The 27,225-nt window shown below is 33.6% G+C and overlaps 1 protein-coding gene across 1 annotated transcript in view; it reads left to right on the top strand.

The window, feature by feature from the left end:
- The window catches only part of LOC143232564 (peripheral plasma membrane protein CASK-like), a 236,809-nt gene that overhangs the window by 73,418 nt on the left and 136,166 nt on the right, over positions 1–27,225 (top strand). Inside the window, exons 2-5 of the mRNA XM_076468137.1 lie at positions 6,883–6,995; positions 15,442–15,547; positions 22,277–22,354; positions 23,762–23,934. Coding sequence (XP_076324252.1) covers positions 6,883–6,995; positions 15,442–15,547; positions 22,277–22,354; positions 23,762–23,934 — 470 coding nt within the window. The remainder of the gene's footprint in view (positions 1–6,882; positions 6,996–15,441; positions 15,548–22,276; positions 22,355–23,761; positions 23,935–27,225) is intronic.

Consider the following 27,225-nt stretch of genomic DNA (forward strand, 5'->3'; position numbering starts at 1 on the left):
ATAATTAAAAGCATTTTTAAATGTAAAATGATGTAGGGATGGCAGAGCCAAAACAAATGTTAACATGAATATATGGATGATACAATTATACATATTTCTTATGTTCTTTTCTTGTTGTAAGTTTCTCAACATTAAGTCATACGAAATGACGTTTATGGCCTGTGATGATTATTAATCTACTGTAACCAGTTGTATGGGATAATATCAGTATCCAAGGGCATTCTACAAGTATAATGAATAAACTAACAAAACTGATATATTAACAATATATATCACCATTGAATTACAACACTAAAACATATGTTCTCTTATCAACTTATTTCAACGAAATTGTTTTAAAAAAAAGAGAGAGAATGTAACAAGTATTAAAAGAATTGCAAAAAGTGAGTATGATATGGAGATGAATACATAAAACCATACAACAGTCAGTGAATGAATACCTAAATACATTCATTAGTAACTTTTATCTGTAACTAAATGTTGAATTCTTGTTAGGTGCATGAATTAATATTTCAATAAAAGTATTTAAACTGAATAGTCATATACAGTCCAAACAGCGGTTAATTACCACAGGCTTGTAATATTGACTATGTACTTACTGGTTAGATATGTAGGTGTTTTGTATGGTGTCTTGTATTCATCTATACATCATACTTGACCTTTGCAAAATTTTATCTTTTTTTTTTTTTGTATAACAGAATCGCCGAGGTTTTTAAGGGGCAGCGTGTATTTTGAAGTTACTAGTATATGTTGTTAAGTTTAGATAACAGTATCTCCTAGATTTGTACAAAACATTAACAGAAAGTTGAGCTAGTCTTTATTGACGATTACAAGTTGAGTGCCTAAACCACCTGATCATACTTTAGTATTGACTGCTGAAGTTGTGCACATATACAAAATGCACAAAGACACGCATGTTAAGCTTATAAGGGAAAGAAAATTCTCTCAAAAACGATCCGTTTGTAATTTTTCTGGCCTGGCATGGCCTAGCGCGTTAAGGCGTGTGCTTCGTAATCTGAGGGTCGCGGGTTCGCGCTCGAGTCGCGCCAAACATGCTCGCTCTCCCAGCCGTGGGGGCGTTATAATGTGACGGTCAATCCCACTTTTCGTTGGTAAAAGAGTAGCCCAAGAGTTGGCGGTGGGTGGTGATGACTAGCTGCCTTCCCTCTAATCTTACACTGCTAAATTAGGGACGGCTAGCACAGATAGCCCTTGAGTAGCTTTGTGCGAAATTCCAAAACAAAAAAAATGCAATTTTTCTTATTATTATTATTTTTGCCAGCCTTCTACTGAAATGGTTTGTTATAGTGAATCCAAATATTTTATATAATACGAAATAAGAACTGCCGAGTCGTAGGGGAATTGAAAAGTCGATTTGTTTTTCTGTATTTCATGTTAAGTAAAAACATCGCAATTCTAGTACAAATAATATTATCATTATCTCTTGAAGTTAGCTTTTTACAAACATCTGGTATGCACAGTGTGAACCAGGAATTGCCAGCCGCTAGAAGATGAACATTAGATTGATGTAATATTCAATACTTTGTACACTATACAGTTGGTGTCTTTAAGGAGCTAACCCCTATATTATGTATGAAATGAAGAAGTAAAAAATATCAATACACATAACATTAAATTTTATCACATACATTCGTATAATAATTAATTTGAAAGACATGAAGATGTATTTAAATCGATGTTTTAGACGTGTATAATTCATTTGAAAAGGCTGCTTTTTACTGGTAGATATGAAACCACAGCGAAAGGAACGAGCTTGGAGAAATCATTGGTTGTGTCTTAGTTTAAACATGTATTTGTCCATTGCTATACATTATACATAGAGAATATAGTTGCAAAGAAACTATAAATGCTCACTATATTTTCAATAAAATTTTCACGACAATCTCCAGCTGCAGCTAATAATTTTACTTCGCGAATTAATACGATCAAATAGTCAATAGCTACAGTAAATCATCATGAACAGTGTAAACTGCATGATAGCTATGTTTATTATCATTGCAATGTATAAAGTTAGCTACCATATCAAGTAATTCCTTGTCCATACGTGAGCATAATAAAGCCAGCAAACAAGATAAATGAAAAATTGGGAATTTAAAAACCTGCAAATATGAATCGTAAAAAACTAAGCAAACAAGGCTGGAGATATTGTAGACATTATTTACTCAAAATACAAGTCCCTATTTTAACTCCACCAAATGTAATTCTAGGTAACAGCGCAGAGTCAAAATAGGTATTTGTAGTTTGAGTAAGTAATGTCTGCAGTATATCTGGCCTTGTTTCTTTACTTTTCTTCCGATCTCTATTTGCAGGTTTTTAAATTCCCAAGTTTTATTTATCTTGTTTTTTGACAGTATTACTAAGATTGTTCGTAATATAACAGCGTGTGTTTTGATGTTTTTAAATACTAGCAGAAATGCTTGCCTGAAAGGCAAATTTAACTGCTAGTTCCTACAGAAAGCCTTTTCTGGAATTGTTTGTGTCTGTTTTCTTATAGCAAAGCCACATCAGGCTATCTGCTGAGTTCACCGAGAGGAATTGAACCAATCTGGAATTGTCTGACAGTTCAACAACAATGTACTTGACATTCAGTAATGTTCACCATCCATCAGTAAAAAGGATTTTCTTGAAATTTTAGTTTAAAAAATGAGCTATCATTACATCACAAAGTATTTCTTTGTATATACAGTTATCAATGAAATTACCTTGCTTTTCTGTTGCAACAGTCATGAGATTTTTAGTAAAAAGAAATACTTTTTAAGCTTTATTTTTTATATTTGAAGTTTACTCATTTTTTGCAATTTTTATTGGCTAATTTTGAAACTTGTTCCCTTTGTTTGTAATTTTTGTTTGATATCTAAAACATATCATTTTTGTGGAAATTTCACTTGTATCTTGCGATGAACGTATGTCAAAAAATTGTTTCGCACTTCTCACTTTGACGACTGTCTTATTGTCTGGTCTGTAAGAAAAGCAAAATCGGCTATAGAAAAATAGGTTAGACTTCGTGATATGTTGTTGTTGTTACTCATTTGAAGATCACTTCTTTGTACATTTCATATTAAAAGTTTAAGGCAGATTTATCATCTGTGTATAAGGTGAAAACACTCCCTTTTAATCTAATTGTATTATAAGTTCAGTTGTATTTGCAACAAATGTTGTCTTAAATTTAAACTGTCTTAGTTTATTACGCGGCAGTTGTATAATTTTTTATATAGTGGCGGCGCCAAGGGGGCTTGGGGGGGCTTGAGCCCCCCAATATTTTTACCTACATATATTCGTAAAATATGGAAAACACAATCGTTGTTGCTTAACAATTAACATCAAAGAGACATAGATCTGTAGAACTCAACGTGTTCATTAAGACAGAAGTATGTGTCATGCGTCCCATAGCAACGTACTGAATGCACTGAAACTCATGTACTGTATTGCCGTTCCCTGTGTAATTAATGCCATTCTATCTTGAGCTTTGACGAAGATTAGACAAACACGTTGATTTCAAGTTACAACAGATCATCAGGGATTTTACTTGATAAACCAAAGGTTTCACAGGTATTTAACCATTAATTTCATTTATCTTTTATTGAAAAGTAAAACATAGCTTGCATGTATTGTGTATAGGTCAAAACTATGAAGCATTTAGCCGGTGTTGTGTCCTTTGTGAGATCATTTTGCATTGTGTATCAGCCATTCAAAATTGTACTGATGATTGTGGCATACACTTAAAATTGTGACTTGCAATCCAATTAATGTTATACTTATGATTAGATAATAACCTTACATGTCAACTGACCAAATAATATTTCTAAACAATTTTAGAATGAATTTTGAAATTGTCTTTGGGCTATTTAGAAGTGCCTAATTTAATGTAATGTAGTAGTTACATTATTGTAACAGGTGCTTGTCACACTTATGATAATAAGAACAATATCACAATCACAGTTTGGCCTGTATGAATAATGTGATCTTATGAAGAAACCAGCCTTTCTGTGAAGATCAACTGGGTGGAATCTAGGTGAGCTTTCCCTTTTATATATACGTACATTTTCATGAACAGATTATTTCTAATTTGTAATAATGAATTATTAATCAGAGTATGCGTTTCCAATGAAAACTGTATTAAAAATGCAGTTCAAAATAGCACACCTTTCTGAAATGTACCTTGGTATTTATATTATTATAATTTACCATCTATGCTTCATATTGATGGCATTTTGGGAAGCTCCTCCACAGTTTACCTCAGCCCCAACGAAAATATCCTGGCGCCGCCACTGTTTTTATACAAGCACATTTTATTGTCTCTGGTCTGCATGTTGTAATTCTGTGTTTCAGGTAACTTGCACCCCTAGTGTTTGAACACTGATGTATGTTTTTTTTTAAGCTGATTAACCTCTAAATAACAATTACAAGGTCTGAAATAAGCTAATTTGTACACATGGATTTTTGTATTTTAAAATGTAATTCATCTCTGTATAGTTAACTTCAGGAGCAAATATTTTGTAAATAAAAATGGCGTAACAAACTCACGTTGTCACTTTGTCTCGTTCATTTCAGAGCTATAATTATTGGTTTATTGTTTGAGATGTTATTTAGTGTTTGGGAGGAAGGAACAAGAACACTCCTGAAACTAAGGAACTTCCAAGCTATAGACGCGAGAGTCCCGAAGACGTGTTTGAACCCTAAAGACTCCTAAAATTAGCTAAAGAACTCCAAAATGTGGTCTTGAATATCCTAAAATCTCCTGAAAATATCTCATAAACTCACAAACTGGAGATTTGGGAGTTATGAAGATTCTTGAAATTAATTGAGGAACTTTCAAACTGTGAACTAGAAAGTCCTGAACACTCCTGAAACTCCTGAACTGTGGACTCGAGGGCCCTGAAGATTTCTGAAAGTAGTCAAGGAACTTTCAACTGTGAACTTGAAACTCTTGAATGTTTTTAAGTGTTTATAATAAAGTTTTGAATGGGTCGAATTTTCACGCCCAAATGATTTTTTCTTTGGTGTTGCAAGCATATAAGACTAAAAATAATCTTCATAATACATTTTCACATAGAAAGAAATCTGTCTTTGACAGCAAAGCTTTTAGAGCCAAACCATGTATTTTATTTACTTACAAGCTCCTAGTGCAGGTTGTAACGGTTTACTGCTGTACATTTATTTTACTGCTTATTTATGTTTCTGTATAGTTTTCTCTTTTGCATGTGACTTATATTTTTAGCTGTGTATTGCGCAATTCCTGCCTGTTCTCGAAATTTGTAGAAAATTCTTGAAAGTGAGAATCATCAATATTTGTTTGCGAAAATGCGCAAGAACATTGTTAAAGGTCCTACAAACTCGCGCGATTCATATAAAAAACAGCCAGTCCAATAGTCAGTGGAAGAAAAATATTATTGGACAGCTACAGTCTGTGTGTTATAGGCCTAGGAAGCTATAACTGTAATTTAACACCTATTAATCGGAAAACTGCAGAATTTGATCACGAACGTTTATAGGTTTCGAACGTTAAAGACCGTTCAACTTCGGTGAATTACTTCGGACGTTAGAATTTCTACGAGGACATTAAATGTCATCATCGGTAAAACTTAGCCGTGTGAGGCCTATCAAGCTAGCTAGCTTCAGTGAGGTGTGACAATGTCAACTCAGAATTAATTTGGTCATCATGAACCTGGATCGTCGATAACATATTCAGTTCTAGACCGGATATAAGATTCGGTATGGTTTGTAAGTCTGTAAAACTCTTGTATGTAAACCATTATTTGTAATGAGTATTATTGATAACAGTTATTATAAAGTGTATTGTTTTTGTGTTTGTATTTTAAAATATATTTATGTTAAAAAAGGAAATTGTGTGAATCAATCTTGTAAGCAAATACCATAAATTTGATACATATTAACAGTTAATTAACTTCTAAATTCAAATTTCCGGTTATCTGGAATAGTGTGGTTTGTATCTCAGAACGGCTGGTATGGGTATTAACACTTTTATTGATAAGGAAAGAACAACGTTTCGACCTTCCTAGTTCATCTTCAAGTTACGAAAGGTTGAGATACATTTTTATTTCAAGTGGGTTTCTCGTCATCAAGAATGAAATTATTTTGTTTGTTTTTTAGAATTTTGTGCAAAGCTACACGAGGGCTATTTGCGCTCGCCGTCCCTAATTTGGCAGTGTAAGAGGGAAAGCAGCTAGTCATCACCACCCACCGCTAACTCTTTTACCAACGAATAGTGGGATTGACCGTCACATTATAACACCCCCACGACTGAAGTGGTGAGCATGTTTGGTGTGACGGGGATTCGAACCCGCGACCCTTGGATTTCGAGTCGAGTGCCTTCACCAACTGGCTATGCCGGGCTATTTGAATTAGTAATACGTAACAACGTAATCTATAATTTATTAACAACTTTTAAGACAGGAGCTTTGTAACCTGGAACAGATATTAGTTAAGATAGAGCCTAGCATTTGTTAGCTATTTTTACTTTTCTATTCAATCAGTATATATCTAGTAGCTTTGCGCGAAATTAAAAAAAAACAACAATCTATTCAATCTATTTATCTGTACAATGTGGATATTTGGCAGATTTCCCATAATAGTATCACTATATCATTAATTTGATGTACTAAGTAGCATGGAGGATATCATACCAACAGATTATTATTAATAATTTAAATTTAAATTAATGATACCATTTTTAAAGTACATTTTAAAGTTTTTCAAATGCATATTAGTCGTTATGCTAAATAGTATAAACTTAAAATTAATTTCGAAAATACTGTGTCCAAGTTGATAAAAACACCAAATGAAAAAAATTATTTTGTATTATTTAAAAAATAAGTACTAATATTTTTTATTTTCCATCAGAGGGTCATTCAGTGTTGTACGTCGTTGTATCCATAAGATGACCGGTCAGCAGTTTGCCGTGAAGATTATAGATGTTGCTAAGTTGACATCTTGTCCTGGGCTTACTTCTGAAGGTAAGTACTTAATTAATTGGCAATAATATTTTAACATTATTTTTAATATTATGATTTTCAATAACTTCTTTAATCAAAGTCTAGTGGACTTCATAGTGCACTTTTTAAATAACTAAATTTTAGAATTTCGCGAATATATTTGGTAGGTTTTTCTCTTTTACTCTAAAATTAAATACCTTTATGTGTAGGAACAGGAATTCGTATTGTTTTGTTACACTAGTTTACTCTCACACCTCGAAATGACTTGTTATGTAAAAGGGCAATTTTGAAGTTAAGTGTAGCGTTTCCGTCTTCAGATTTTTTTAAAAATTCCAAAACAGTTTCCGGATCTCGGAGCCGAAAAGATCCGGCAAAAAATAACCATTAATTATGTGAGTGCTATACTTTTAGTTAATCCAAAGTTAGATTGACATGTATTTATTTTTGTAAGATTGTTAAGGATTTTTACAGGAGTTGCCTTTATCAAAATTAGTACTAAAATACAGAGAAACAATGACCCTATTGCCTTTTTTTACACAATCTAAGGAGACCGTTATAAGAAATTAGTGACTAATTAAAAATACATTTTTAATATTTTACTTTACACGTCAAGCATGTTTAGATACCATGGTTTGACAAAGTAAGAACTTAACTTTTAGTGAACATGTGGGTAATGGTCAGTAAAATAGACGCTTGTCACACCGTTACTGAATACCTATCGTGGATGTTTAAATTACACAATTCTAGGTTAGCTTGCTAGTTTGAATTAGAAGCATTTTTTTTAGGTCTCAGGACAATTAGAGACATAAACTTTATCAGCAACTCTTCTACTGATGAATTATTTTTGCAGATATTATGCCATTCGAAAATACGTTTATTCAAGTTGCTTTGACTTCTCATGTGAAAGTGGGCTGCCTCTCGGAAGGTAGAATTTCTCTACTCGTGTTACCGCTGCTTACTGATTGTTCTACTAGTTCGCCATTTTTTACTTTTCCTAGCTACATCATACGTAGAACTTTGTTTACCAACAGTTTCATTCCCTCTTAGTGCTCCCTAGTGACTTATCGGTGACTCTTTGTGTTTATACCGCTTTAAATCTGCTTTCGATACCTGTAGTGAGAAAAGCACAGATATTCCATTCTGTAGCTTTGTACTTAACGTCAAAAACTACCCAACCTTATCAATACCGATTAAGACTTTCCACAGTTGCTGCTTTCGCTTTACTCACGATATTTTGTCAGTATAGTTGTACTAGATTTTATAAAGAAATTTTTCTTGCATGGCCTGGTACATACATCCATATAGTGGTATTACTACACAGTTGTTTTGTTCTCTGTTATCCATCTGCGAAATAACCCTCTTAATTTTACGCAGTACTGCCTGGAAGTGACTTGTAAATATTATGTTGGTAACACTGTTTGTTCACTGTTCATTGATCTTAGCAATCCAGATAAGAGTTTGACTTAAAGTTCCATACTTGTGCTACTTGTAGGAATATTGAATGCCCCACGAGCCTTATGTTTAAATTTTTCTCTCCAAAATAGTGAATGCCCAATTAACTCTTTTAGTGTCTTTAGTTATGACAGGTAACTTTATCGTGTTGTTTATGAGACTTTTTCTACTTCATCTGCTGCCAATTTCTACATTGTCTATCTTTGATGATTTTCCTAGATTAAATTCCTATGACATTGGATCTTTATTCTACCCGAGATCACACTGATAACTACATAGCACTTGCCCAAAATTGACAAGTTTGATGATTATCCTGTGCTGTTGCATCATTTGGGACAGTTGCATATTATTTGTTTGATTTTCAGCAGTGCTGGAGCTGCACATCAGAATGTCAGTATACAACATGTGGTTGGACTGTCAATGTAAACTAAATCTATGGTTTAGTTTGATGAGAAATATAGATATTAGTGATTAGTCAGCTTCCTTATGCATCTATTGGTAGTTGGTGAAGCGTTTATCCCTCTTACAAATGTTGCACTGATATATATTTTGTCGACAAGAATGGATAACAAGGCTTTATTATAAGCATATTTCAAATCTAATGATATTAATAAGGTGTTCTGACTGGCTTTAAAACCTCCCTGTGTATCAATTGCAAATTTGGGTTTCTCTTCTACTCCAATAACCACCAAATGATTATGATAGTAATGGTTCAGTCAGATAGTCCGGTCTTCCAGTAACATTCTTGTCTGTTATCTTGCCAATCATCATTTTAGATAATGATGGTTCGATAACCTTTAGGACATAATTGACCCTTCATGTTCTTGTAATGATTTGATAAAAGCATGAGCCCATATTTCATAGATACTACATGAAGGATAACCATGTTTATACTCTAACACTAGCTCAAACAGATCGGCTTCTGAAGTTTCTGAAAAGTGGAGATTCGTACACCATCCAAACTTGTAGTACAATCTTTAGATCTAGTTATGACTCTGTGTATCTTCTTCTACATGTCGCCGTGACCAACTGGTTAATGCTTCCACACATGAAGGTCATGTCTTGGTCTTCATCTGTAAGGTGAGATTAACAAAGTGAAGTCTGCTCTGGAATCTCTTTCACTCTGCCACTCGACAATTTTTAGGTCCACCCGAGTTTAGCAGTAACTGGTTGGTAGCTATAAGAAAGGGCAGAATATGAACAGTTACCATTAGTGTTTTCGTCGGTAAGAAATGTCGCATTTTGTTAGTAGACAACTTCAGGTGAGCGATCTGGATGGTGTATACTCAGTGTATGGCATGCATTGGTGATTGTTGCATTGGGATCTGGATGCTGCCGTTGTGTCAAACTGTTTTGAGTCAGCATGTTGTATTAAGTTAGTTTGGTCAAGAATACTATTGATATTTAGATATGAAATAATCCTAATAGCGACACCGCAATTTATAAATATGAGCAGATATTGTAACAATCCTATTAACATTTAATCAGTTATAAACCATATGATCAAACTACACCAATCAAACATTATTAATTCTTGTAACAACCCAATTAACACTTAATAATGTAATGACCCACACAGCAAATTTACACCAATCAAACATCACTAATTCTTTTAGAAATTCATATAACAGAAACTACATCTTTCAAAAATTATTAATTCTTATATCAACGCCAAAAACGCTTAACAATGTATTTATTTCGAGACAGTTATTCAAATATAATTGTTTAGTAAAACCATCACCACCATATTTTAAATGTGTAATAATTTAAACAGCAGGGCCATTAAATTCAAACAATGAAACAACCAACAATCAGACATGATTAAAAGATTTTGTTACGTCGTCAGAATTAAAAGTATCAGCTGTTATAGCAACGTCACTAATAACCAAAGATGCTTCTGATCGAAATCGAAAACGTACGGTTGCTGCGCTACTAATATTAAACATTAAAATTTAACCATGTAGTATAATCAGTCGGCGATAATAGCAACATTCAAACTTGTATGAAATATTCAGTAATAATATGAAATTTAAAAATACATTAAACTACACTACAAATGTCTCTATACATGCAACACCAACAACTTTAGAAATATAGGAAGTAGTGTATGAAATATACATATTACTAATTAAATATGTATGCAGCATACAAACCTGTCGACGCTATTTTGTAAGTGAATGTTTTATCTCACTGACCTCATTTCTCACATATTCATTATTATGTCAGATTGTTTGTTTAGAGTTAAATACAAAACTATACAATGGGGTATCTGTGCTCTGCACATCACGGGTATCGAAACCAGGTTTCTAGCGGTGTGATTCCGCAGACATTCCGTAGTGCTACTGGGGTCTACATAAAATATATATTCACAAGTGTTACTTGATTTTAGTCTCTCACAGGTCTTTTTTTTTTTTAATCGTCTTCACCTCCTGCTACGCCGGCGAGTCAGTTGTAACGTTACTGACTTACAACGCTAAAATCATATGTTCGATTCTCACCTATGGATAGAATGTAAATACCCTATTTTGTTGTTTCGCACTGAACACTAAAAACTAACTTAATCTACTGAGCTGAACATCGTCAGAGATCCTATCGTTTAAAGCTAGTTTTTCTGCTCTTGGTCATGCTTATTTGATGAAAGAGACCATTAGAGTAAACATAAACTTGGTTTGTTTTTAATTTCACGCAAAGCTACATGAGGGCTATCTGCGCTAGCCGTTCCTAATTTAGCAATGTAAGACTAGAAGGAAGGCAGCTAGTCGTCACCACCCACCGCCAACTCTTGGGTCTCTCTTTTACCAACGAATAGTGGGATCAATCGAAACATTATAACGCCTCCACGGCTGAAAGGGCGAGCATGTTTGGTGTGACGGGAATTATAACCCGTGACCCTCAGATTACGAGTCGAGCGCCTTAACCACTTAGCCATGCCGGGCCATACCGTCAGCACCAACTTGTAAAATAATGCTTGTTAGCAAAACAGGACTGTCATCATCGTTGTGTTTAATAACAAGGATACTGTTGTTGTTAAGTTTTAACTTAGCTTCACCAGAATCGCTTTAGACAATTCGATTAAGGGACATGTAACTTGACAAACGTCAAAATTACACTTCTATTTAAAATATATCTGAAAAAATTAAATCATCGACTTTATAATTCCTCATTATGGTTTATTTTTGGTCTAAATAGCCAGTTTATGTTGGTTTACTCATCTGATATTATTTCTCAGTACCATACTTTTTCAATGTTAAATTAATTGATAGCTCATCTATTGTAGCATCACACGCCTTTGTAAGTTAGGACTTGAAATGGACTATTTCTTCAGGAGCAAGGTTTAAAAGTTTCTGGATGAACTCAGAAATTGGTATTTTCTCTTCTCCGTACGACCTGTAAGTTAACTTTTATAACTCCTATATAGAAGTCACAGTGTCTTGGCTTAAAATCAATAATACAAGTTCGTAGTTTTCATATTTTTTGGAAGATGTTCAGGTTTTCATATGTTTAAAAAATATAATGACTTTAGTATTTTAAATACCCTGAATAAAAAAAACGTTGAGGACATTATATATTATAATCTAGTATCTTTGAGATTCAATACTTAGCAGTTGAAATAAAACCTGTTAATCCTAGCCACCATATAATTACTTTAAACGTAACTTGGATTCTTCTACAAGACGTATACTGGCTTTAAAAATTCAATGACAATTATCGTGATTTCTAAAGTATAGATATCAAGCCTAATTCTAGTATGAAAATGGAAATATTGTGCATCCTGTGCCATTATGAACGAGAATTCTGAAGTTTTTTTTCAAATTAATGTTAACCTCTGATGAAAGTAAGTCACCTACACAGACCGCAATTAAAACGAACCCAGTAATGGAATTAATGCGTTCATACTTGTAAAGATCAGGCATTGTTTCTTCATTGGGTAATCTCACTGTTAACGGTATATTCGATCATAATCCCAATAATATCTCGTATACTAAACTAACAGTCAGTGTTAAATAATCTTTATAAGTACAATAAAAAAAGGATTAAAACTAGGTATATTAAACATTCCAACGAATATTTTTAGTGAAAGTAACATTAAAGGAAGAAGAGAGTATCAACACGTAAACACAAGTGTTTTGTTCTATGTGTTGTTGCAAATGATAAATTAATGTTCCCTGAAGAAGTTGACATCAGTGTACAAGGTTTACTTACAGAGTCCTCATTAACAACGGTTTGTAAACAACAAAAACCCATTAAGCGTTTAACAGAACCTCAAATTTTATAAATTCTAAATTAACAGGAACATTTATATTAATAGAAAACAGCGTTCGAGAAACCAACTTTTATATTAGTTTAATTCATAAGAGCAATAACATATACAAATAAATATACTAGAAGTAAAATATCAATTTTTAAAGTCATTAAAACGACAAGTAAACATTCATATTTCGTCTTGTCAGAAGGACACGAATATTCCGGTATTGAAAGCTACAGAAAGTACAAAGACTTCTTAGTTTCGAAGTGAAGGCATGAATTTTCAGGATTTCAAATTTTTAGATGCTGAAGTCACCAGCTACGTTTTGAAGATGTTGCAGAGTGAAAACTTTCACAGTATACCTGTGAAGGTCTTATTAACAGTTCAAGACTAAACTTAAGGTGGAGATAATTACATGCACACTGCTAAACTTGTTAAGCTGTATACAATAGGCAAGTCTAGACAATCAAGTATATGCAAAAAGTTGGAACTTCTATATCAGTTTCAGACCTTCATTTTTAACTTTTTGTTTTGTTGGGTTTCGGCCTGGCGTAACCTTGTGATGAGGGTGCTCTTCCCATAATCTGTGGATACCGGATTCGAAACTCAACTCCGAACATGATGGCCCTTTCAGCTGTGAGAGCGTAATAGTGTGACAGTCACTCTCGTTATTCGATAAAAGTAGCCCAAGAGTTGTTGGTATACGTTGTTGACTACCTTCAACCTCTCTAACCTATCACTGCTAAATTAGGGACGGCTAGCTCAGATAATCTTTGACTATGTTTGGATAGTGGCACAGCGGTATGTCTCTGGGGTTACAACGCTAGAAGCCTGTTTTCGATACCCATGGCGGGCAGAACACGGATAGTCCTTTGTGTAGCTTTATACTTAACGAAAAACAAACAAGTTTTGCTTGAAATTCAACAAACAAACTTGTGGGTTTCTTTTTCTTATCTAGACTTTGCGACGCAAAAGTTAACATTGTTTATTGTAGAAGCCCCTTTGTAATCCAAGCTGATATATGTTTACAGACATGTTTGTAATGCTTGTATATGAGCGTTTATCACAATTTATCTTAACATATATCTGGGTTAATTCAAGTTCGGTAGGTTGTTAGTCACGTCAGTCGGCACGCACATTATGATAAGTCACGTAGTTAAAGCAACGTCAAAGAAGTGGTTATGATCAGTAATGCAGTAAAATAGGGAGGGAAGTTATTTAACGTATCAGATTTATTCGTATTGACTGATAAAAGCGTATTTTACTTTTTTTTCTCTTACGCTGTCATAGATTTGCATCCTTTTTTGCATCTTCCAGTTTGCTACTACTCTTAATGTACCATCGTATCATCCCGTATTTTTAAAAAAAATCGTCTGAAGATTAAAGCTTGAATTGTCCCAGGGTTTGCAATAGTACCTACGGTACCAGGTTGCCACTTCCAGTACTTGAACATACCTAATCATGTGACTTAAGCAGTTAGAAACTTAGCTATTCTTCCCAGTGTATTCTTCTGAGAAAATGTTTATTTTTTACCACATCAAACCAAATTGTCAATTATCTGAAAGCCCATATGGTATGACGACTATAATAATGAGTGATTTGAATTGGGTTTCTATTACTTATAAATTGAATGGAAGTCGATTTCAGAAAAATCTATTAGAAAGTTGTAAATTACAGCATGTAACAGATGGGTGTGAAAAGTAATTTTTGAAATTTCTTTGATTGGTCTTTAGCTTCATAAGAATAAAGAATTTAAAATATATCCAGAATATGGATGAAGAAATTCTAGGGAATATTTTATGTTACATTTTGTAGCTTTTTAGGGGATGGATAAAAAATCCAGAAGAGGAGATGGCTGGAGAAGGAATATCCAAATTCTCACACAAGGGGATTTTGAGGGTTTTTTTTAGATACTTGATTTTACAACTAAGAACTTGAAACTTATAAAATTAAAACTTGATTTTTATCTTTGGTTTTCATGTCAGATTTTTTCATATTTTATGATAATTAAGTAGTTTTATTAAATTTTGAATGTAACTCACTAAAACGTTGTGACATGCACAGTTTGACTTGCTCACATGCTAAGGGTTGATCACGCACACACGTACTGACGTATAATCAGTCACGTTCTCTTCCATACCATGGTACTCACCAGTTTCCCATATTTCATGCAATTGCCAATTTTAACTTTGAGGTTCACTTATCGACTCAGGTATGAAGTCAAAACTACCACATCAAACATTTATAATTCTGTAGAAAGCAAGGCTGAAATATCAGAGGAGGCGTTCGGTAAAAACTCTGAAGATTGGACATGTAATAACATGTGATATACTGTAAACCAGTACTGGACGCTAAGTACTGCAAACATTGCATTGTCCTTCGTCACACTATGCAGGACTTTAGCTTCTCCTCTTTAACTTCTATTTCCTTCTTCTGTCTGTATCATATGAAAATAAAATGTTTTTGTTGTATATTCATCTGATGTTCTTATATATTTACGTACTCAATGGAGAAAAGTTTTACGTGAATATTAAGTCTGGTTAGTTCAGGTATGTAAGAGAATCATTTTTTTATGACATAAGACGAAAACAGGTTCCCAATATTGAAAGACATTTCTCATAATGTAGCTGAAAAGTTATTGCTACTTGCTGATACACAGCAGAAAATACATACAAGTCATTTTTTTTCCCATTTTTCATTCGTATTAACACTGCTGAGTTATAAATTCTGCAGAAACATATTGTATGGCTTTGTTTTTTGTAATCTCAGATTTGAAGAGAGAAGTTACCATCTGTCACCTATTGAAACACCCTCACATTGTGGAACTGTTGGAGACCTACAGCAGTGAGGGCATATTGTACATGGTTTTTGAATAGTAAGTACATATGGCTATTGTACCATTTTAGGTTTAATGTAAATAGTTCATTACGTATTTTAGAATCAGAAACCTATAAGACATGATTTTAAACATTTTGTTTGCTATCAATCACTGCCTAGTAGACCATTTTCTTCAGTGCGATACTCGTCATTTGACTTAAACATAAAGGAACAAAAGTTTATCTGAGATATCACCTATGTGCAACACTAATCTTGTAACTCACTTCGTTTTGTTTGATAATGTAAAAAACAAGCAAGTTTTTATATTTTTGTTCCGTATATATTATGGTTTGTGGTTATCAGTCGTTTGATTCGGTTTAGAACACATATACAACAAATTATTTTTACCGTTTTGTGATTCTGTATGACTGGGGCTGCGTAGAAGTAGTTATTATTTAAATTTTATATAAAATGTATTGTGTATGACTAGTTGTGTTTTATATAATCTATTGTTGTTTAATGTTGTGTGAAGGATGCTATGTAGAACTAGCTGTTTTATACATCCAGTATATTGTTTGATTTCGTATGAATACATTATGCAGAACTAGTTATGTTTAATGTTTTCTGTATAATATTGTTTGTTTTCTTGTAAGTGATGTTTTGTAAAACTAGTAAAGCTCTCTAAGTTTTCTGTTGTTTTTTTTAGTCTGTAGAGGTTGAGGATGTTATATATTACAACGTCGTTACGATCCATGTCGCCACCTCCGGTCATGCACTATCTGAAGTTCGTACATACTAACAACAGCCATGCAGCACAGTTTCTATTGCAAAAAAAAAAAAAAAGAACTTTTCTGTTAAACTCTTATGTTCTAAGTATACTCCTTCTCCCAGCCTATTTCCATGATCTATTTAGTATAAGAGGAAAACTGTTTCCTAGCACCTGTTTCGACAGTTCTATCGCACAAATATTCATAGGAGCTGCGTCCGCTGTTTGACCAATATGTCTACATATGGAATAGCAGAAGCTTGAGATATGCGACAGTTGAAAAAAAATACATGCCATAGAAACGTGTTGTTTACATTTGACTTGCGTCGCTTTTTTATGCAGACATCTTAATTGTGTTGGATGATTTTTGTCACTGGCTTCGTGGATTCTTACCTATTACAAGAAGTTTCCCTTTCCTTACAATGAGGTTCAACCTGTTGGAGGTCTCTTTATGGATGATTCTGGTGTCCCAAGTTGATCCGCATTCCTATATTTTTAATGTCATTAATTGAAAGGTATAACCTCATTTAAAGATTCTGATTGCTTAGTCTGGACACATCTTTATAATCAGTTTATATAAACTTATTGTTTCTGGGAGGGCTTTTACATACTCCTCCCAAAAGCGATCAAAGTTCACTGTATTCATACTATCCACGTAACGCCGAACAATGTCAAAATGTAGTTCTGATACATTTTGTTCCAACGTGACTTTATATCGGTAGTTGTTGTTGCCTTATGGCTTCTCATTCACTTATTTTTACGTATGTTTCTTTAGGCTATGATATAAAAGTATTATAACATATTCAATATCAGCCTATATACATAATGATAATAAAGCGAATTTCGGTAAATAGAAATGAAAGACCAGCTAGGATTTTATCAAGTGCAAATAGTCTTTCGTTAATAAAAAAAAATAAAATTTCATTTCTAATTATCCCTTGTTTCATTTGTTTACTTGTTTGTTATTCAATTTTTCGGAATATTAGCATATCTTCTTTATAACTTAGAACACTTTTTCTAGCATTGTCATATATAAGCTTAAATTTGCAATGCTCGAGGAAATTCGTATTTTAACGCAAACGTTTATAATTAGGAATCATTCAAAATCCTGAAGTGCATTTACTTTCATAAACCTTTACACTAGATTTATTATTAGATTCACTGGGAGGAAATCAGAACGCCCTATGGCTGTTTGTATTAAGTGGTTTAAAATAAACTGATATTTAACTCTTCTCCATTTATTTCAATCTTTGACATTAATTCTCTATTGGCATTGTTGATTTAATTTCTTTGTTTTGTTTCGCTTTCATAGCGTTTCTTTGTGTCGCCAGAAGTCTCAACGGTGAACTAACCCAATGTTTCTTTTGTTGATGTATCACTTTACAAATAGTTCATAGTAGAACATATACAGTTTACATGAAGAGATGTAACTTTTAACATTTCTAGGCATCGTTCATGGTGAGTTGAGATTATTCATTAATGGACATGCAATATTAAAGTCTATATTGTAAAATCAAAACAGCTAAAATGGGATGTGGTAGAATAATAAACGTCAACCTCATCAGGAAATGTTAGTGGTTATTTTTGTCATTAAATCTCCTACTATCTGTTGTAGTTTTACTATATATTAAGTTTGGAATATCTCCAATATATATCAAAGTCTGTGTTGGCTTAAATAAATCAAAGGAAAATTTTTTATAGTTTATACTATTGTGAAATAAATATAATTTATCTCTTTGTGAAAATATTGTAGCTTACACTGTTATGAAAGTTTTGTAGTTTATACTGTTCACTAAATAATGTAGTTTATACTGTTCACTAAATAATGTAGTTTATACTGTTGTACAGGTGTTCGGAAAGTCACTGTGCACTTATGTATTTATTAACAGACAAAACTGCCCACTGACTTTCCGAACACCCTGTATAAATAACGTAGTTTATACTGTTACGTAACTAACGTAGTTTATTTATTAACAGACAAAACTGCCCACTGACGAACAACGATGACCGAAGATAAAACGTTGTTCGCTCTTCTACTGTTACGTTTCTCGTCATCACTGATTATAACGTAGTTTATATTGTTGTGTAAATAATATCACTCGTATAATTATTGTATTACTTTGGAAAGAAGTTCGCCTAAATAACCTAAGATTTCCATAAATAAATGTTTGGTGATATTCTGATAGCATAACGCATAGTAGCGCATAAACGTTACAGCGAAAAACAACAAACTAACGTTATGCAACTTGACTATAAAAACGCGCAATATTTTTTCAAACCAACACGAACAAATATAGTTGGGTTCTTCACACTGGTATTTTTGTTACTGTTACAGAGATTACAGTAACCCATCATGCAAATCATCGTTTTGTTGATTATCATCTTTCAAACAATATTAATTGAAGTTACTTTTTGTCGTTACCCACGGATACAAGTAATGTTTTTGATCATTTTACTAATCCTAGTATGGCATGTTAATTATATATAGCGTTCACGTCGCAGTCTGCGCCGAAGCCAAACATATTGATCCTTTCAGCGTTAGACCCGGTATGGTCAAGCGTGTGAAGGCGTTTGACTCGTAATTCTAGGGTCGCGGGTTCGAATCCCGGTCGCGCCAAACATGCTCGCCCTTTCAGCCGTGGGGGCGTGATAATGTGACGGTCAGTCCCACTATTCGTTGGTAAAATAGTAGCTCAAGAGTTGGCGGTGGGTGGTGATGACTAGCTGCCTTCCCTCTAGTCTTACACTGCTAAATTAGGGATGGCTAGCGCAGATAGCCCTCGAGTAGCTTTGCGCGAAATTCAAAACAAACAAAACAAACTTTTCAGCGTTATAATGTGATGATCAGTCCCTCTATTGATTGGTAAAATCAGTTTAAAAGTTGACAGTAGATTTCACCAGCTTTTTACTTTTTGTTTGATTAGCAAAACAACAAGCAGTCTATCAATCAAAGTAAGACATCCTGGATTTTTTCTTATACAGTTTATAATTGTGTTTAGAAATAATATTGGAACATTCTAATTTTAAGATTCCGCTTAGTTATCAAATTTATCACAAACTTGGTAATAATAATATTCAAATCGTCGAAGAAGTACATCTTTGTGTGTGTTCAGCAATGCCTTAACATCATATCAAAAAAAATGACAACAAAATAATATATCGTATCTCCCGGCGTTCAAAACGCACACCTATTTTGATTAGCTAAATTTTGGAAAAGAAAAAAAACAAAAAAAAACATAAGAATAAGGTCGCAGCACTTCCACCAATCTCACTACGTGGATTGTTTAGTGACTTACGGAACATAAATCCTTTTGCTCAGTTCTCGTTTTTTGTGAGCTAAATGCTTATCGTATCTACCTTTGAAAGTGTATACCTTATATTACCACTGTAATATCTGTATTATTACCAGTAATAACTTTATTCTAAACCTGAAGAATTAAAAAGAGTTCCGGTATTACAGCACCATATCTACAGTAACCTGATCTTGTTTATTTATTTATTTAATGCTAAGTAACTTACACATTTCATTCTGGGTCGTATAGAGGGGCTTGGATTACTGTCTAGTATCGAAACGATTCCTCTTGGCTTAGGTTTAGGTCCATGAGCAACGTAACCTTTAGCCTGAAAGACGCAGGGTAAATTTTGAGACTTTATTTTGGAGGAAAAAAAAGCATCTTCGACGCAGGGAAACACTATAGCTTCAAATGCTCGGTGAACGCGATGTATCAGTTTTGTAGGGTTTTCTTTCATTAGTTGTTAGATTATCCGTGAACATGATGTATCACAGTAGAGTGTGTTTTCCTTCAGTAGTTGTCACATGCACTACAGTGGTGCAGCAGTAATTTACAGACCTACAATGCTAAAATCTATGGTTCGATTTCATATAGTGGACACAGTCAACCATGGATTAAGACATGAGATCACTGGGCTGAAGCCCAGAGCCTTAGACTAATTAGAGGACCTCAAGCTATGACTACAAATGTATTGCACGTAGAAGTTCTGTCTCGAGGGGGCCTTTATAAGAGGAAAAGCCTAGAACCAATAAAATCCTTAGTACGAAATTGGACACAGCAAATTGTCCAAACTGGTCTTGCTCTAAAACAAACAAACAAAGAAGTTGTCAGATGAATGGTGTACTTGATGTATCATAGTATTGTAGTGTTTTAATAAAAATTTTCGACAAGACATAATTGCTTGAGTTTCATGTTTAATGATTGAAGGCTAAAATGCGAAAGAAACTAATTTATTGCGACAGAAGTGGCTTGTCAAAAAAACTGATTTTAGAACAAGAATTTCGTTAATTTTTTATACCTTACTGTAAACTTCTTAGTTTGTCGTATTGCTCTAATTCCAAGACTGCCACTTGGATTGGTTGCTTTCTGTCTGATTATCAGTTCCAAATAAGAAACAACTATATGTGACAAATCTCTGGCATGGTCTTTTACTCTTTGTGCATATAATATGCCGTTCAGGGTGAAAATGACAACTACAAAATACTGACATAAACCTGTATTTTCATGATACCTATTGGGAAACTGAAACGCTAATTAAGAATCCACGACTTAATTTTTGTTGATGTTGTTTTGTTGAATTTCATTATTTGTATTAGTTGAAGTGATGGACTAGAAGGAAGCTACAGCCCACTGCAAGTGTTTGGACTAGTCTTCATCAATGAATAGTAATATTGACCATTACATTATAATGCCCTCGTATATGAAAGGATGATCATGTTTGGTAAGGGGATCCGATCCCGCAACCCGCAGTTTGTGACTCAAATGTCCAAATCACCAGGCCGTGCAAGGTCTTTCGCGATTTAATACTGAGCTTGTCTAAATTTGATATCAGATGATGGAAATACAAAAAAAACTCTGTTATCTGTGTTGTTTTTGATGTTATATGGTTGTTGAGAATGTTTTTATTCATTTAACTGTCCATATCTTCTTCTCTTTGTAAACATAAGAATTGAGATGTTTGCTGACATACCTCAGTGTCTTATTCTTTGAACCTGATAGAGGTTTAGATTGGGGCCACGCGAAACTTCGAAATTTGATTAAATTGTGAATTCGGTTCATTAGCTGGGACTTCGATTCTATATTTTTGAATCTATGTCACATCCAGTAAACTTGAGAATTTAGCTTTTAATTCAATCTATATACTAGAACCTATTTCCTTATAAGAACATTTTTTACATGTTTGTACCATTTTTGTTCCAGATATTTAATTACGTTATATCTTTTGTTTTTAGAAAAATCTCCTTGGTCTGTTTTTTTCATAGAAAAAAGAAAAAAATTCCATTTGATTTAAAACTTAATTAAACCTATATAACCTCTAATCTACATATGCACAACTAATTCGATTTGATTTGAATATATCGGGATGATCTGGTTCATTAGAAATCCTTCCCAGTGGTACATCGGTATGTCTGCGGACTAGGAACGCTATAAATCGAGTTTCAATAACTGTAATAGGCAAAGCACAAGTAGCCCATTGTGTAGTTCTGTAAGTAACTTCAAACAAGTACAACGCACACTCGACAGACATCTTATGATTAGATGGTTCAAGTTTAGATTCCAGTTCAAGACCGCTTAATAAAATATTTTTCAAGAGCCGTTGGGGTAAAAGTTGCAAATATTGTAGTTAAAACATTTGGTGCTACATTTATAGCTCTGTCATCTAGTGATGAGTAGTCGAAGCATATATATATTTTGTAATTTCTGGAAAAGTGTTCACTGAAATGTTAAATACTGCAACAGACCAGTCACCTTTTACGGAGAAATAAGCTATTGTTAATATGATAAAATAATTTAAGGTTATCCATCATAGATTGTAGCTATTACTCTTTCTCAGTTATGATTTTGTATTCCATTTACACTAAGTAGAATGTAGTGTTATGTTGTCATTAGTGTTGTTAATGTCTGCTCATAATTATGTATCTTTATTCCATTGAACTTTAAAAGTCATGTGCATACTAGATTTAATTTTTAGAATGTAATATCTAATTTCTTGTTACTGTTTTCAAAGCATTGAAGGGACAGACATATGTACAGAAATTGTGAATCGAGCAACTGCAGGGTTTGTGTACAGTGAGGCTGTAGCCAGGTATGTCCAGCTTACATTTTGATGTTTTTATTGCCACAATTACAAGTAGTCTGAAGAATGTTTAATTATTGAAGTTTCTCAGTGGTTTCAAAAACAGTTGTAATGATATTCTTTCCTTTAGTGATACGTAACTAGATAATCATAGTTCTGTCATTATGCTTTAAACCTTTTCTATTTACCCTCAGTTATTTCTTTGTATTGTTGTAAACAGATAAGTTTCTTTCTTTTACCACTTTCACAGCAGCAGAGTACAGACATTTTTCCTATAGCAGTTGTTTTTCTTTCAGCAGTCACTGAGTGCAAAGAAAGTGTATTGTGTTTTACAAATCAGTGCTTTTAGAAACATAGTAAGAGGATAAGCTGGTTCCTAGAAAACTCTTTTAACAACATGATAAACTGTAAAGTTACAAGTAAGTTCTTTTTCAAGAGCAGTCTCTTCACAGCATGTTATGCAGGTTAGTTGTATTCTTTAAAGCAGTTATAAGTAGCATGGTAAGCACATAACTTATATCTCCTAGAACAGCTTTTTAACAGGTGAATTGATTTCCAAAGGAGAGTTTAGCAGCTTGATATCAGATGTTGTATTTCAGTACCATGGTAAGGAGTAATTTGTAGTTGTAGAACATTCTTTTAGTACATTGGTAAACATTTATGTTGTGTTTTTGAAGAGTCTTTTCAGTAGCTTCTCAAATAAATAAAAGTTGTGTTTTCTAGAGTATCATTTTATTACGATGTTAAAAAATAAAGTTTTCTATAGCATTTCTACAGTAATATGGCAAACAGGTAAAAGGCATATTTTCCAGAGTGATTCTTTTAATTCCATTGTAAACAGGTAAAAGGTGTGTTTACTAGAATAGCTTTCAGTGATATCGTAAACAGGTAATTTGTGTTAATGGAGCATCCTTTCAGAAACATGGTAACAGGTAATTTGTGTTTAATGGAGCATCCTTTCTGTAGCGTGGTAAACACATAACTTCTGTTTACTGCAGCATTCTTTCAGTAGCATGGTAAACAGGCAAGTTGTGTTTAATGGAACATCATTTTAGAAACATGATAGTCAGATAAGCTGAGTTTCTCAAATGATCTGTCATTGTCTCATAAAGTAGGTATTTCAGTATTTGTGGAGTAAGTAAATAAGTTTTACTTTCTGATAAAGCTGTAAAGAGATATTTATAATTTGTTTTTCTGGGGTTGTCTTTCAGGGGTATATTACAAAGATGGGGTGTTTTTCTTGGTAGTTCTCTCATCTAGTATTGGAAGCTTATAATGGATATCATGAAAAACGTTTTCTTTTCTTAACAGTTTTTCATTTTAATTCACTAAACTGTTAATTTTGTTTTTGTCAAATATTTAATTTCTATAAGAACAGAAAGGTTTAGTAATATTTGTTTATTGTTTTTCGTTTAGCCATTACATGCGACAGATTCTTGATGCAGTTCGCTACTGCCACCACAATGACATCATCCACAGGGATATCAATCCACAATGTATCCTGCTTGCTACTAGAGAGAATTCAGCTCCAGTGAAGATGGAAGGATTCAGTTCTGCTATCCAGCTGAAGGGTGATCATACTAATGAGGGTAGCTAGACTATACCTTATCACATCTAATTTCTATGAGCATTTTGTTTCTACATTTGTTTGTGTTTTAAATTAACACTTTTTCTTTGTATATCTTTTTTGTATCATAAGTTTTAATCATTAACTTTGTACTGTAAAAATACAAAACTACCTAAAATACAACTGTTTTATATTTCAGTGAATGTTAATAATAATTTCTTCAGTTATAAATTTATAAACAGAAAAAGTCACTAATTGGTTTAGGTTTATTAAAATAGTCTTACTATGTCTTGAAAAGCAAAAATGCTTACAAGAAAAGAATTAATATTGGATTGAGATTTAAAGACTTAGCAAAGATATCATAAAGGACAAGAACATAAACTTAATAAGAAAAAAAACAAAGTCATCGAGTAATTTATGTTCCACATCACAAGGGTATGTCTGTGTGTGACAATGAATGGTAATCTTTGGAACATTTTAAGGTATTTTGATCAATAGAATTCTTGAATATTGTGCATGATTACTGATCTATGGTTGTAACATCTCAATAACTTTAAACTGATTAATTAGATTGTTCTGTACTACTTATGCTCTAAGGGGAAAATATATTTTCACGACCAAGTACAAAATATAAACATAATAAAAATTTAACATTTTTTTCAAAATTTTTAGTATGTTTAAAAATAGAACTAGGTATAAGTTTCTACTGTACTCTGTAACGTCTTTAGTAACATAAACCTTGTATAAAAACTTTTCATTAGAATCCACTAGTGCCTTTCTTTAAAAGGAAAACGTAATCTTTGTAGAAAATGTTTATTTATTATTTAAGTACTGTAGTATATCACTTAGTTTCTTAGATATGTTAGAATAGACTGATGTTTTTTTGAGGTTTTTGTTATGTTTTGATTGTTTTTGTATTTTAGGAATAATCTCTCATTTTTTTGGTTATTCCTCACTTTTCATGTTTAGCTCAGCTGAAAAATAGCTTTTGAATACATTTTGTTATTTTAGTCTTCTTGAATACACTTGCAGCTCTATTTACAAAGCTGTAAATTGGCTGAAACAAGTAGGTGTGCTCAAGCAGTGCATGGTGAGAGGTTTTTGATAGTTAAATCATTTATAGGTTTTACAGAGATGTGTCATTACTTTAGTTTATCTCTGGCCACATATTTACTGTTTATATATGCACTCACATCCTTTTTGTCTTTCAGTTGAATATTGTTCGTAATAAGCTTGTCTTGTGTATTTTCTTTGGCATTATCACATCTTGACTGATGTGTGAAATAGAAAAAAAGAAATAATATTTATGTTGGGATCTTAATGTTTATTCCTTTGCCCATCAAAGCATTTGTCTGATTTTATCTCGCTTACTCCAAACTATTATTTTCCATTTAATTGCTTGTAATGATATCTGTTTTGTGTCCCTCTTCACCTGCATCGATGTGTCCTTTATCCTGGTGCTGAATGTGAGCACCTCCTGCAGGTAATGTTGTCATTTTTCTCAACAGAGCAATCACTAACAGGTTTCTCTGTAATACAATTATTGGAGATAATATGAATGTTCTTCGATTTACCTATTTTATTTTTCATACAAAAAAAATGTTTTTGCTTGGCATGAATTTCCAGATTAGTGTATCCAGCAAGCAGGCAAATCAGGTCCCTCCTATCAAAACCCTGACACCTAGCATTGTTCAAGAATTGGGGGGGGGATCTTTCTTGGTTGAGGATGTCTGTGATCTTATCTATAGTGAGATGGAAACATACTTTAGGTCTGTTAGTGTCTCTCAGTGGTCTGAGCCTGCACTTGTGGGCAATCCTGGAAATTCTGGAGAAAATTTAGATTCATTTTTTAGGCACCTTTATTTACTCTGTTGACTTTTCATAAGGCTAATTTGGATTAGCCACCTCTACCTCCTTTTTTACAGTTGGTAAGTCCAGTATGTGATGTTTTGTGTCTTTTCCTCATTACCTTCAAGTCTGCATCTTCCTTCGTGGTGGAAGGGTGTGAGACTGAGTACTTAGTTCTGATATTATGAATCATGCAGGGAGGTTTTCTGCTCAGTTACATGAAGGGACAACTATGCCTTGTCCACTACATTTGTCAGAACAATATCCTTTAGCCTACCACCACCAGGTGGAAGTATATTTAGACTCTCAGAGTACAGACCCACTCCTGGAAATGTGGGGTTACAGAATGGAGTTCTATGATCAACCTGAATAGATCATAATTTTGTATGATTTGTCTGACTCTAACTATGGTGTTGAGTTATTTATCATCCCTAATTTTTTTCTCAGAAACCTCTTGGCAATCACTACATCAATTAGATGATGAATTGGGGCCATTATTAGCATCCATCTTGGTTTGATTGTTAGCTGCTTCACTTTCCCTAGTCTCTTGGATGGTATGTTGTAAAGGAGAAATGTGTTGTTGAAGGGTGTTTGTCTACTTGCTGCCACTCTCTTTGAGTTACATAAGGCACAGTTTCTCCAACCATTAATTTTTGCAGAATCTTTGGAAATAAAAGTTTTATGTCACACATGTGCATTCATCTCTGTCTCATTGGCTTCTACAGGAGTCATAGTTCCACCTCTGTTCAAGTGTCCTAACCCTAGACATCATTCTCTCAGTCCATTGGTACGCAGAATGGATATTGCCCATATACACAAGGTTCCTGTTCTTGGTTTGAATGCTTTAAGTGACAGTTGTGATTACCTTATGGTTTCTAGATGTGTTGGGGCTTGGCCCTGATAATTTCTGGATAAATGGAAAACCTTTACTATGAATGCATGTATACTATGGGTCATTGCATCAGGATTAGTCATTCATTTCACATGGTTGTCATGAGTAAAGCATAAATGGATCTTGCCTGTACCTGCTTATCAGGGCATTATATAAATCACAGTCAGTTTGCTTTTAAAAATTTATGGAACTTGATTCATCTATTGCATTGTTTCCAGAACATTGTTTTTCAGGACTCTGTAGTGTGCATTACCCCCCCCCCTCTCCCATCTTCTACTATTGGAGCTATGGAGTCCTTATTGCTCCCATTTTCTTGTTACTGGGGTGATGGACAGAGGTTATTACTCCAGAATGTTCAAATGACTTTCCTCCACTCTTGGGAAAGAGAATGAAGTTGGAGGCTCTTCTATCTGGAACCCTGAATGTTTTTTGTTTTTTTTCAGATGTCAATAGGAGTAACACCAGCCTATGTGGGAACCTACTTGTAATACCAGATCAGATATGATCCTCAACTATCCAGTTGGGTTGAGTGTGACCCTTTGTTTTGATCAACATTAGTTAAGTTTATTGTTC

The sequence above is a fragment of the Tachypleus tridentatus genome, chromosome 11 (genome assembly GCF_004210375.1).
Source record: "Tachypleus tridentatus isolate NWPU-2018 chromosome 11, ASM421037v1, whole genome shotgun sequence".
In the NCBI taxonomy this organism is placed as follows: Eukaryota; Metazoa; Arthropoda; class Merostomata; order Xiphosura; family Limulidae; genus Tachypleus; species Tachypleus tridentatus.